Source organism: Leptodactylus fuscus, chromosome 10 (genome assembly GCF_031893055.1).
Source record: "Leptodactylus fuscus isolate aLepFus1 chromosome 10, aLepFus1.hap2, whole genome shotgun sequence".
Classification (NCBI taxonomy): Eukaryota; Metazoa; Chordata; class Amphibia; order Anura; family Leptodactylidae; genus Leptodactylus; species Leptodactylus fuscus.
The window spans coordinates 7,488,740-7,502,904 of record NC_134274.1 but is presented as its reverse complement, the minus strand read 5'-3'; the positions used below and the strand labels follow the sequence as shown (position 1 = coordinate 7,502,904).

Below are 14,165 nucleotides of genomic sequence, written 5' to 3'. Positions count from 1 at the left end.
TGCACGCTCCTGTCATCCTGCTCCTGCACGCGCCTGTCATCCTGCTCCTGCACACTCCTGTCATCCTGCTCCTGCATACTCCTGTCATCCTGCTCCTGCACGCTCCTGTCATCCTGCTCCTGCACGCTCCTGTCATCCTGCTCCTGCACGCTCCTGTCATCCTGCTCCTGCACGCTCCTATCATTCTGCTCCTGTACGCTCCTATCATTCTGCTCCTGCACGCTCCTGTCATCCTGCTCCTGCACACTCCTGTCATCCTGCTCCTGCACGCTCCTGTCATCCTGCTCCTGCACGCTCCTGTCATCCTGCTCCTGCACGCTCCTATCATTCTGCTCCTGCACGCTCCTATCATTCTGCTCCTGCACGCTCCTGTCATCCTGCTCCTGCACACTCCTGTCATCCTGCTCCTGCACACTCCTGTCATCCTGCTCCTGCACACTCCTGTCATCCTGCTCCTGCACACTCCTGTCATCCTGCTCCTGCACACTCCTGTCATCCTGCTCCTGCACACTCCTGTCATCCTGCTCCTGCACACTCCTGTCATCCTGCTCCTGCATGCTCCGGTCATCCTGCTCCTGCACGCTCCGGTCATCCTGCTCCTGCACGCAGGCGGTAATGATCTCTGCTCCGTTAGGATGGTTGATTTGCTTGTGGTCATGAGGTCTGACCTGGATAGGATTCCTGAGTTTTTTCAGTCCTCAGTGATCATCTGGTCCGAGATAATTCCCAGCCTGGTGTGGCGTGGAGCGAGGAACGCTGAGGCCATTGAGAGAGTGAGACGTTCTATTAATGCTAGGATGGCCAGGTTTGTCAAAGCTAAAGGTGGTGTGGTGATTAGACACAAACGGCATGAGGGTGAGAACAGCGAGCTTATGCGGCCTGACGGCGTACACTTAAATGACTTAGGGACTGATATATTTCTTGATGGTATAGAAGTCGGCATTGAACAGGCATTGTTTCTCTTAAGTGGGGGTCGAAGACCGGTGTAGGGTTACACCGGTCTCTCCATGGCAGTGGTTCAGAGAAAATGAAGGGGGTGGACCAGAAGCCGGACGAGCCCTCCGGACATCCGGGGCGGGGCTTACTCCTTCAGTTCCAATGTTATTTGCATTATGCAAATCAGTTAGAAAAAAAGTTAAAGGTTATGACGTTTAGTAAGAGTTAATAAAGCTGTGGCCGAACTACCGCCCATCAGAAGGCGAATTTGTGTCTGTCATTCTTTTAATGGGGTTTTAAAAAAGGTTATATAGGAAAACGGGGATGTTTTGGTGGTAGCGCTGTTAATCTCCAACTAGCCAATAGGAAACAGCATTGGCATTAGTCGCATACAAGATACCACGAAGTGCAAAGTTGTCTGGTTTCAAGAAAGGGGCAATTGTGGGGCACCACAGAAATGGTCAATCCTTAAGGGACACAGCAAGAGAACTGAATTACCCAAAATCGACAGCGGCCTATGTGATTACGAAGTGGAAGGTGAACGGTGATTATCAGAATGTGCCCTGAGTTGGCAGACCCCTGAAACTGGAACATAGAGACCGACGGGTGCTGGCCAGAGTAACCGCACCCAACCGATGGCTCACGTACACCAGGAGTGTCACCAGGCATCCGGGAGTATTGCATCTGCTGGGGTCTATTGGATAGGAAAGAATGTTGTTTTTCTACCACAGGGGTCCAGATACTTATTGGTAGACAGTGTATAAAGGGGTAGGGAACAAAGTGGGCGACCAGGAGTCAAGTCAAGACTCCCCCTAACCCCAGACCTGGCGACCAACAAGAGCTTAGCGTGTAATGCAATGGAATGAAAAAATCTGTGTGCAAGAAGGTTACATTAAATGTTATAGGATTGTGAGGTCACCAGCCCAGGTCTGTATGAAAAAGTAAAAAGCTTGTGACACGTGAAAAGCAAAAGCCATATAACAATTGTCTGAAAGGAAGCGTTCAGAGAAACGTACAGGCCTCCAGGAGGGTACAACCATTTCTATGTCTTGAAATTTAACAAAAGATGCGTCACCCTTAGGCCTTATTCACACAAAAGAAAAACAGAAGCAAACCGTTTTACATGGCCATAAAAAAAAATTGACATTCTCTATGTTTCTCATGTGTATCTAGACATGTGAATAGGGTTTTAAAATGGCCATTGAAGTAGTTCACGGCTGTGTGAATAAGACCCTTAGGCTAGGACCACATGGCGACTCCCATAGCACAACCAAATAGGAAACTGACTCAATAGGACTAAGTGAAATTCACGACCACCAGGGTTGGTTTCTTTGTTCCTAAGAGTATTTTGTGGACTGCAGTATATTCTGAAATGTAACACAAAACAGTCAACGGCAGATTCATGTTGATGCTTTAACAAGAAAGCCCACAAGGTGTCAGTATAACAGAAGGACAAACATTCTCAATGTACAGGAGGGGGAGAATTCTGCCTGAAATTTAGGATGATGACATCATATGTTCAACCACTATAAAAAAAAAAAAAGCCTCAGCGTTTTTCACATTTCTTTTCTGGCCATGCACTATCCTTCCAAAAATTGGACAGCGCTCAGATCCATTAAAGTCAATGAAGCCATTCACATGTCAGTTGTTTTTCACAGCCTGAGAGGCACTGAGAAAAAAATGGTGGCATGCCCCATTTTTTTTCCTTTTCTCTGCTTGCATGTCTGTCTCCGTATTTCACAGATGCATTGCAAGGCAATTGCTGAAAAAAATGGAAGACACATATATGGATTGCACCCAGAAATACAATAGGATAGATAGCAGGTGTGCCAGCAGCCTAAGGGTCCGTGCACACGGAGTTAACACATCCGTATTTTAGTATAATACACATGTATAGAATACACGTGTCAGGGCTCGTTCACATCTGCGCCCGGTCTCCGTTCTGCAGGTTTCCGTTTCCTGCAGGCATCTTTCAAACCCATTCATTTCAATGGGTTTGAAAAGTGTCCGGCCGTGAGCGTTTTATGCTCCCCGCGGCAAAACCGTTTTTTTTTTAAACCGGACACAGAGTCGGACTTGCAGTACTCTTTGTCCGGTTTTTAAAAAAACGGTTTCGTCGCGGAGAGCATAAAACGCTCACATGACTCGGCATGACAGGTTTCCATCTTCTGCATGCAGTTCTGCACGGAGTCCAGGCGCTGGTGTGAACCCAGCATCAAAATAACACTCCCATAGACTTCAAGGACATTTTTTACACGTGTATTCTATATGACATGGATATGATCCTTGAGATACCACTTGAAAGGCAGCCACATTATTTAGTCTGTGAGCAACACCTGGCTGCAAAGAATTGTAAAAGTAATGATAGTAATGGTGTACTCATGGTCACTATGCGCTATGTTTGCGGAGCCCCTTCAGCCACCCCGGATCAAACGGGACAGTCCTACATATGGGGTGATGTCCCGCTGTTCTGGACAGCAGGCAGTCATTTCATCCCTATCTATGTGCTTAGGACACAGATAGAGGTTGACTACTATAGTGGACCACCAAGCTATTAGCTCTTTGCTCTGTTATTGGGAGCTCTGTGCAAACTTTTTGAAAGTGGATCCCCAAATACTCCCTTACTTGCTGGCGCCGCCTTGTGTGGCTGTCTCGATACAGTGCTCCAAGCTGAGAGTAACCTTTATCTTTCCTTTTTCACTCTTTTTCTCTGTATCTTCAAGAATCCTCTAACTAAGCAAACTAGCACTATGAATTAGCAACTATAAATCAAATGGAAGACACTGTGGAGTATTTTGTTCCTTTTGTTTCTATTGTTAAGCATGGACAATGACTCAAGACCTGTGTGCACATGTGCCTGTTACCATCCCCCCAGGAGCTAAGGACAGCATGGTCACCATGCGGCATGGAGGAAAAACCTACATGGAAGTGTGAACTTCTTCTTTTCAAGGAGATGATTTTTGGTTACAACCTGGGAACCATCACCCACCTACCCCATTTGTTTATGGAAGCTTGGCAAGAGAGCAGCACCATGTATACCTGGATGGCTTCAGACTTCTCTGGGCAGTAGAACACAGTGGTAAGAAGAAAGGAGGAGGAGGGCTGTGATGAAGGCCATTTGGGGCATTTTTTGTGGTTAATGGACAATAGCGCTGATACAAGATACCGAACTATCAGCTGTGAGCAGGAGATCTCACTACCTACCAAAGGAACTGCGACATGTTAACATGATAGCTGCATATGTCCCCCACCTCTGCAAAAAAACGTTCCTGCCTGTTATATCTACATGCTGTGACCCCCCTCCTCGTGTCCTCCAACCACATTCGGCTGTATTATTATTATTATAATTATTATTATTAACATCACTCCACACAGAGAACTAAATGATCCTGCAGTGTGTCTGTGTTTCTTTCCTTTTTAGTTGCTATGATTCCTAGGATTTCTCTATCTGCCATGAGCTTGTATGTGTTTCTCTCTTGTTATATACAACTGTACCATCTATGAAACTGTATCACTGAAATTTCCCCATTGTGGGACTATTAAAGGAATATCTTATCTTATCTTATTTAGCCTTTAGACTGATGTTGTCTTCTGCAGGGCATCGCATGGAGTGCCGAGCCACAGACATTACTGTCAGAGCCTACAGGTCCACAAAAACACAGTTTGGTGAGAATTTTCTTCAAAAAATAAAAATAAAATCTAACATTGGTGATTTAGGGGTGCAGGCAGAATTAAGTTATAGGGGGGTATTTAGGGATCCACTTTCAAAAAGTTTGCACAGAGCTCCCAATACAATAAAACAGCCCTGGGTGTACAGGCTACTTACTGAATATTGGTTTGCTGTTTTTCTGTATGCAGGTTTACTGTTGGGGTACTCGTACTCAATGCGACCTGGTTGGGGTCATTGCATCTGAAACAATAGCAAGTATAGGTGTAGCATACGAGGCATTGACTCAACCCTGCAATTAGAGGTTCCTTGGTACCCTTTAAAGCCTACATATAAGGGGGCACTTGTTTTTTCCATGAGTGTACTGTATATAGAAGTGGAAACAACGTGTGGTTATGTGGCCCGCCTTGTATAGATGGTTAATATCTACTGACCACTGGGTTGGTTTCGTAGAAGTTTGTTGCATGATATTCTTTCATTTACACCAAGCACCGGAAAGGCATCCTGAGCAATAACCTGCAAGTGTCTTATATTAATGTGTCTATACCTTATAAAACCTTCAGTAGAATCCCTTTGAGCTGTTATATACATGGAGAGAACTGGTAAGATGGATATTTTTTTACTGTAAGCCAAACAGAATGTACTGTAATAAGTTCTGCAGCTGTTTGACGTGGTCAGGACATATATTTAGCTTATAGATACAAACACGAGATGTGCGGTATTGGAGAGTCTCAGAATATGATACATTTATATTATACATTATTTATTGCAATAGGGATTGTGATCAGGACTCTCGCTCCTATTGTTTCATATGTTAATTCCATGTCACATTGTAATGTCTCATACTGTGTGTTCATATCCCCTCTGATATGTAAAGTGCTGTGGAATATGTGGCCGCTATACAAAGTAATTACGTTATTACTTTACTTCCAAACTCCTCCAGTTTTGTAGCCTAAATGTATCTGTTGTATTCTTAAAGGATGCAAAAACAATTGTGACATGCTACATCTAATGAGGAGTAAGGAAGCATTATGTCTAAGGGAGGAAAGCTGTATAGTATACACATATCCATGTAACCTAGAGTATGTGAGGTTACATTCTTCTCTTAGGTTTCAGTTTAGGTTCCTTGAATGCAGATTCAGTCCTTAATCTTCCCCTCCCCCTTCCAAACCCCATAACTTTTTTATTTCTCCGCTCCCAAAGCCATATGAGGTCTTAATCTTTCTGGGACAAATTTTTCTTCATTGTGCTATCTCTAATTATTCTGTACAATGTGCTGGGAACCTGGAAAAAATTCACAATGTGGGGGACTTGAACATAAAGTGCATTTGTGCAACTTTCCTACGGGCTTTGCTTTTGTAGCGTTCACTGTGCAGCCACAATGTTTTGGTGACGATTCTGGTGATACCAAATTTCTATGGTTTTATTTGCATTTTAACCCCTTAACAAAAATCCAAAACTGTGCCAAAATTTTTTTTCTAAAAGTCGCCATATTCTGACACCCGTAACTGTTTTATACTTCTGTATTTGGGGATGCATAGGGCGTCTTTTTTTGCAGAACCGGGTGTACTTTCCAATTATACCCTTTAGGGGAATTGCTATTACTTTGATCACTTTTTATTCAAATTTTTATCATCCAGCGGGATAACACGGTGGCTCAGTGGTTAGCACTGAAACCTTGCAGCGCTGGAGTCCTGGGTTTGAATCCTGCCAGGAACAACATCTGCAAGGAGTTTGTGTGTTCTCTCTGTATTTCCAGGGGTTTCCTCCCATACTCCAAAAACATACTGATAGGGGGGAAAATGTGCATTGTGATCCCTATATGGGGCTCACAATCTACATTAAAAAAAAATATCATCTGCATCCAATAATGGCAGGACATCATTATATGCAAAAAGTAATCACTAATTAAAAAGAACAAATCCTCGATGGCATCTGCTGGATTTCTGAGAATGTGTTCACAAAGTATGATCATCATATCCAATAATAGGTTAGAGGATTTCCCAAATAACCAGCTGCTGGGGCTCTGAATGACTATAATCCAGTGACAACTTTACACTAGATCAGCAGCGCCACCACAGGGAAGATGAAGAATTACACAATTGAAATTAAAACAGGGACTCGCAATGAATCTGAATGATTAAATTCCTGTAATATCCGCAGATACGTCCAAGACCTGGAGACCTTCCTGGAAAGGAGTGATCATTACTGCCCTCCTAGGAGCCAATATTATTCTCATCCGTGTTATTGAAGCACTTGGTAAGTAAGGTTACGGTCACGCCTGTGTTGGGTGACTGTTTGGGGATTCCGTCCCCTCTCCGCTTGAAAAATGCAGAGAGAACAATCCTACAAGCAGTACTTTTTTCTCCGCATTTTTTGGGTGGAAACCCGATGGACCCCATTATAGTCTATAGTCTTTTTAAGCATATTGGGTTTCCTCAAGTAGACCCGAAGAACGGAAATCCCAACGCAGGAGTGAACCTATCATAAGACAATTCCTCTAAGCTGCCAGGGTCTTGTCTTATATCACTACACTACTTTCTCCGTCTTCTAGTTTCTAATCATGGACTTTCTAATGCTGAACGCTCTACGATTAGGAAGAGCCTGTGTATGGACATGTCTGGAGGTGAGTACATAGAGAACTACTTACCTGCCATATCTTGTTGGAAGGAATCAGAGCCCGATATTACTAAGATGCAGCGAGTTTGCATTGCATAACATAAAGCTGTGCCCTGTATCTGCTGGAACTAGTATTAAGACTGATGTACAAAAAGCTAGTCTTCATAAATATGCCCCAATGACTCAGACTTAGAAGGTTTGTCTGGGACTTGGTGACCATGAGCAGGGCGTCTGCTTTACAGGTTATGAGACAGAACATTCATCGGTCAGGTGGCTTCTTCACAGATTAGTCCCATTCACTGTTAGAAGTGAAGAAGCCTCTGTGCCCTGAGATCACCCAAATGCTGGAGCCTCATCATAGAGCTGGTCAGCAGGGGCCTAACACCTAGTAACCCTGCCAATCTTCAGCTGATGACCTAACTATTATTATGCATGGAAAACCCCTTGAAGTTGGCCATACACAATAGCCGAATGTCTCAACTCCTGCCTGGTCTACTGTATGGTATCTGTAATCAGATCTGATCTGCAAACATTTGACTACTCAACTGATGTCACTTGATAACTTGCTAGTAAGATAGATTCTTCTAAAGAGTATGTTAAAGGAAATGTTACAGGACGTCTTCTGTCTCCTCCTCATTGTTATATTACAGGACGTCTTCTGTCTCCTCCTCATTGTTATATTACAGGACGTCTTCTGTCTCCTCCTCATTGTTATATTACAGGACGTCTTCTGTCTCCTCCTTATTGTTATATTACAGGACGTCTTCTGTGTCCTCATTGTTATATTACAGGACGTCTTCTGTGTCCTCATTGTTATATTACAGGACGTCTTCTGTGTCCTCATTGTTATATTACAGGACATCTTCTGTGTCCTCCTCATTGTTATATTACAGGACGTCTTCTGTCTCCTCATTGTTATATTACAGGACATCTTCTGTGTCCTCCTCATTGTTATATTACAGGACGTCTTCTGTGTCCTCCTCATTGTTATATTACAGGACGTCTTCTGTGTCCTCATTGTTATATTACAGGACGTCTTCTGTGTCCTCATTGTTATATTACAGGACATCTTCTGTGTCCTCCTCATTGTTATATTACAGGACGTCTTCTGTCTCCTCATTGTTATATTACAGGACATCTTCTGTCTCCTCCTCATTGTTATATTACAGGACATCTTCTGTCTCCTCCTCATTGTTATATTACAGGACGTCTTCTGTGTCCTCCTCATTGTTATATTACAGGACGTCTTCTGTGTCCTCCTCATTGTTATATTACAGGACGTGTTCTGTCTCCTCATTCTTATATTACAGGACGTCTTCTGTGTCCTCCTCGTTGTTATATTACAGGACATCTTCTGTCTCCTCCTCATTGTTATATTACAGGACGTCTTCTGTGTCCTCCTCATTGTTATATTACAGGACGTCTTCTGTGTCCTCCTCATTGTTATATTACAGGACGTGTTCTGTCTCCTCATTCTTATATTACAGGACGTCTTCTGTGTCCTCCTCGTTCTTATATTACAGGACGTCTTCTGTGTCCTCCTCATTGTTATATTACAGGACGTCTTCTGTGTCCTCCTCATTGTTATATTACAGGACGTCTTCTGTGTCCTCCTCATTGTTATATTACAGGACGTCTTCTGTGTCCTCCTCATTGTTATATTACAGGACGTCTTCTGTGTCCTCCTCATTGCTATATTACAGAACGTCTTCTGTGTCCTCCTCATTGTTATATTACAGGACGTCTTCTGTGTCCTCCTCATTGTTATATTACAGGACGTCTTCTGTGTCCTCCTCATTGTTATATTACAGGACGTCTTCTGTGTCCTCCTCATTGTTATATTACAGGACGTCTTCTGTGTCCTCCTCATTGTTATATTACAGGACGTCTTCTGTGTCCTCCTTATTGTTATATTACAGGACGTCTTCTGTGTCCTCCTCATTGTTATATTACAGGACGTCTTCTGTCTCCTCATTGTTATATTACAGGACGTCTTCTGTCTCCTCCTCATTGTTATATTACAGGACGTCTTCTGTCTCCTCCTCATTGTTATATTACAGGACGTCTTCTGTGTCCTCCTCATTGTTATATTACAGGACGTCTTCTGTGTCCTCCTCATTGTTATATTACAGGACGTCTTCTGTGTCCTCCTCATTGTTATATTACAGGACGTCTTCTGTGTCCTCCTCATTGTTATATTACAGGACGTCTTCTGTGTCCTCCTCATTGTTATATTACAGGACGTCTTCTGTGTCCTCCTCATTGTTATATTACAGGACGTCTTCTGTGTCCTCCTCATTGTTATATTACAGGACGTCTTCTGTGTCCTCCTCATTGTTATATTACAGGATGTCTTCTGTGTCCTCCTCATTGTTATATTACAGGACGTCTTCTGTATCCTCCTCATTGTTATATTACAGGACGTCTTCTGTGTCCTCCTCATTGTTATATTACAGGACGTCTTCTGTGTCCTCCTCATTGCTATATTACAGGACGTCTTCTGTGTCCTCCTCATTCTTATATTACAGGACGTCTTCTGTGTCCTCCTCATTGTTATATTACAGGACGTCTTCTGTCTCCTCATTCTTATATTACAGGACGTCTTCTGTGTCCTCCTCATTGTTATATTACAGGACGTCTTCTGTGTCCTCCTCATTGTTATATTACAGGACGTCTTCTGTCTCCTCATTCTTATATTACAGGACGTCTTCTGTCTCCTCCTCATTGTTATATTCCAGGACGTCTTCTGTGTCCTCATTGTTATATTACAGGACGTCTTCTGTGTCCTCCTCATTGTTATATTACAGGACGTCTTCTGTCTCCTCCTCATTGTTATATTACAGGACGTCTTCTGTCTCCTCCTCATTGTTATATTACAGGACGTCTTCTGTCTCCTCCTCATTGTTATATTACAGGACGTCTTCTGTCTCCTCATTGTTATATTACAGGACGTCTTCTGTGTCCTCCTCATTGTTATATTACAGGACGTCTTCTGTCTCCTCCTCATTGTTATATTACAGGACGTCTTCTGTCTCCTCCTCATTGTTATATTACAGGACGTCTTCTGTCTCCTCCTCATTGTTATATTACAGGACGTCTTCTGTGTCCTCCTCATTGTTATATTACAGGACGTCTTCTGTGTCCTCCTCATTGTTATATTACAGGACGTCTTCTGTCTCCTCCTCATTGTTATATTACAGGACGTCTTCTGTCTCCTCCTCATTGTTATATTACAGGACGTCTTCTGTATCCTCCTCATTGCTATATTACAGGACGTCTTCTGTGTCCTCCTCATTGTTATATTACAGGATGTCTTCTGTGTCCTCCTCATTGTTATATTACAGGACGTCTTCTGTGTCCTCATTCTTATATTACAGGACGTCTTCTGTGTCCTCCTCATTGTTATATTACAGGACGTCTTCTGTATCCTCCTCATTGCTATATTACAGGACGTCTTCTGTGTCCTCCTCATTGTTATATTACAGGACGTCTTCTGTCTCCTCCTCATTGTTATATTACAGGACGTCTTCTGTATCCTCCTCATTGTTATATTACAGGACGTCTTCTGTGTCCTCCTCATTGTTATATTACAGGACGTCTTCTGTGTCCTCCTCATTGTTATATTACAGGACATCTTCTGTGTCCTCCTCATTGTTATATTACAGGACGTCTTCTGTGTCCTCATTCTTATATTACAGGACGTCTTCTGTGTCCTCCTCATTGTTATATTACAGGACGTCTTCTGTGTCCTCCTCATTGTTATATTACAGGACGTCTTCTGTGTCCTCCTCATTGTTATATTACAGGACGTCTTCTGTGTCCTCCTCATTGTTATATTACAGGACGTCTTCTGTATCCTCCTCATTGTTATATTACAGGACGTCTTCTGTTTCCTCCTCATTGTTATATTACAGGACGTCTTCTGTGTCCTCCTTATTGTTATATTACAGGACGTCTTCTGTCTCCTCCTCATTGTTATATTACAGGACGTCTTCTGTGTCTTCCTTATTGTTATATTACAGGACGTCTTCTGTGTCCTCCTTATTGTTATATTACAGGATGTCTTCTGTGTCCTCCTTATTGTTATATTACAGGATGTCTTCTGTGTCCTCCTCATTGTTATATTACAGGACGTCTTCTGTGTCTTCCTTATTGTTATATTACAGGACGTCTTCTGTGTCCTCCTTATTGTTATATTACAGGATGTCTTCTGTGTCCTTACGGTTGGTTCCTACATGGAGATGACTGTTATTACTACTCAGATGGATCAGACAGAACATGGAATCAGAGTCGGGATCATTGTAAGATGATCGGAGCGGATCTGGTGACCATAAAGGATAAGGAACAAGAGGTATGAGCTGTATGACAATGTATAAGGACATGATAACAGTAACAGCAGCTCCAGTCTCTGTATCATCTTATCTAGTTCTATATCTCATATGATGAATGTTTATTATTACAGGAGGTTATACAGAGATCTATCAGACAGCGAGGAGAGGTCACATACTGGATAGGACTTCACTATGATGGAGATGACTGGAGATGGGCGGATGGAGAACCTTATAACAGCAGCTTGTAAGTGACTCCTGACACTACTACACCCTGGTTATTACAGTGACTGTCAGTACAGATGATATTCTGGGTCTGTCCTCTTCTTATAACTATGGATTTCTGGTCATTTATTCTTGTTTTATTCTCTCAGGTTCCAGATAAGGACACGTTCATTAGGACACTGTGTATCCATGACTAAATCTGATTATTATCAGAACAACTGCAATAGTGAAAACAGATGGATATGTCAGAAGAAAGCTGTGAAGATCTGACTTCGTTATATATGGAAATACAATTTGATATAAAATCTAAATATTTGTCATTTAATCTAATCCTATAGTTTATCTACAGTATATAATGTATAGTATGGCGTGTCTTCTGTCCACAGTGGCCCGGATTTACTAATAGCTAGATACACCAGATTTATCACAGTGACTTATGCTGGTTGAAGTTTATACCACCATTTAGTCAGATATCAAGTCAAAATTTTTTAGCCCAAACTAAGTGAGCCACATTACACCATATCTAGTTGTAGCCACAATAGTAAATCTTGTTTCTCACACAATGTATACAATACATTTTGTGATGCTGCTTTTTTTCTGGTTACATAATTTCTTTTGTGCTACAAAATTTATTTTTAAGTGTAAAATGTCATTTTCTCACACATAATAAAAGTTTTGCACCCAAAGACTTATCACACTCTATTGGGGTTGAGCAAGATTGACTCAACCCTACACTCAATCGATTTTGTCGCACAGTATTGCGTTGTCATCCTGATTTTCTTATGTGTACATATTTCAATTGTAACGTTTGTAATCTCCTGGGCAATAAAAGAAGCAGACATTATGTCTAAGTCTTATGATTTGTCTTGTAAATTACTTTGTTACTTTAATCTCCAGGCTGCCTTCTAGGAAAAAAAAATTCATGTCAATATCAAGATTTCACAAGATTTAAGAGCCCACACAACTAGCCACAGCCAAAAAGTGTTGCAGGAAAAAAACACATTTTTATTTGTTTCCATTATATCTATAGGGATACTGTTGGCATTCCCATCGGTATAATTGACAGGTTGCAATTGGCGAAAGTGCAAACATTTTTCAAATTGTACCATTTGCGCTGCAGATTGTTTGCTACAATGTGTGAATGGGATTGGCCAGGATTCCATCCCTTTTGCAGGGACTCTAAAACACAACGGTTCACGCACAGTTTTTGCAGAAGTAGAAGTACTAAACACATTAATGCATGGTAAAAACATCTTACCCTGTAGCATCTAGAATCATTTTGGGGTGCACATTGCTCAACCCAACTCCCCAAATGTATGAAATATGCCGGCTTGGAATGATCTCTGCTAATGCCGTACTAGGTCAGATCAGCTCCACATTCAGCATTTGACCATGACCTTAGTAACTAAGTAGCCAGATATGGTCAGAAAAACTTTTCTTTATTCTACATGTTTATTTTTAACTCAAATGTTTAACACCATTACCTGTATGTAAAGGTGGTCCTCCAACTTATTTCCTGCATTATGGTATTTGTGAGTATGTAGTCACACGGAGGAAGGGTCAGACATTTCTAGCACTAACCTGTACAGTGACTATACTCATTGCACTGCTAAATCCATGGAGACAACAGGTAAGAACAATATAAACCTTTACTTTTTCATTCATTCTTACATATATACTCTGAATCTGAGGTCACAGCATTCAATTGCAGTTGACTCACTGTAGATAAAGCAGCTGCAGTCCCCTATATGCTTTAGGCCGGTTGTCCTCATGTGCTGCCCTTGTACGGGCCGTGCTTCTGTGGCTCCTTTAATTACATGAATAGGAGCCACGGAAGCATGGTCTACAAAATAGGATACAAATAGTGTATATATATATATACACACTGTGTATATATGATATATCATTGAAAGTTATAATAAAATGGGGGGGGGGGGGGGGTTAGCAGAGTATCAAAAATGGAATCTTTTCTGCCTTGTAGGCAAATTGCATATAAAAATACCTAACACCAGCAACATACGTACATTTATGCCGGATAGTGTCAAGGAATGATTTAAGTTACACAATAAAAAATATGAAACTAATTCACAGAAATTCTATAGGGCCCATTGATAAGATTTTTAAACAAAACAAATTGGATTTATTTTTATTTTTTTGTGAATTAAAATAAAGATTTTTTCCATGTTTTAAATGAAAAAAGCTATATTCTTTCTGGATTCATTAATTACACCAACATTCTTCAGTATTTCACCTTAAATTGGGATTTTAACTTGGACAAAGGAATCGAATTGTAGATATTCTGCTTTGTCCTGCATGTAAAGTGTATTAAATCGCTGAAAATGTATACATATACTGGCACTGTATGGTTTACCACACACTGGAGATGTATC

The 14,165-nt window shown here is 41.6% G+C and overlaps 2 protein-coding genes across 2 annotated transcripts in view; one reads left to right on the top strand and one right to left on the bottom strand.

The window, feature by feature from the left end:
• Positions 1-14,165, bottom strand: part of LOC142219302 (C-type lectin domain family 2 member A-like) — a 121,851-nt gene that overhangs the window by 74,098 nt on the left and 33,588 nt on the right. The gene's annotated exons all lie outside the window — the stretch shown is intronic.
• Positions 636-12,045, top strand: LOC142183131 (uncharacterized). The gene is made up of 7 exons (XM_075258077.1): positions 636-855; positions 6,767-6,862; positions 7,158-7,229; positions 7,739-7,791; positions 11,244-11,573; positions 11,685-11,797; positions 11,925-12,045. Exons 1-7 carry the CDS (start codon positions 636-638, stop codon positions 12,043-12,045), a joined length of 1,005 nt encoding a protein of 334 aa, XP_075114178.1.

Excerpts from the sequence above, each read along its gene's own strand:
- LOC142183131 (XM_075258077.1), top strand. The coding sequence starts at position 636 with ATGGTTGATTTGCTTGTGGTCATGAGGTCTGACCTGGATAGGATTCCT. Across the intron at positions 7,792-11,243 it reads TGTCACTTGATAACTTGCTA|GGACGTCTTCTGTGTCCTCC; the intron begins GTAAGATAGATT and ends TGTTATATTACA. Across the intron at positions 11,574-11,684 it reads TAAAGGATAAGGAACAAGAG|GAGGTTATACAGAGATCTAT; the intron begins GTATGAGCTGTA and ends TTATTATTACAG.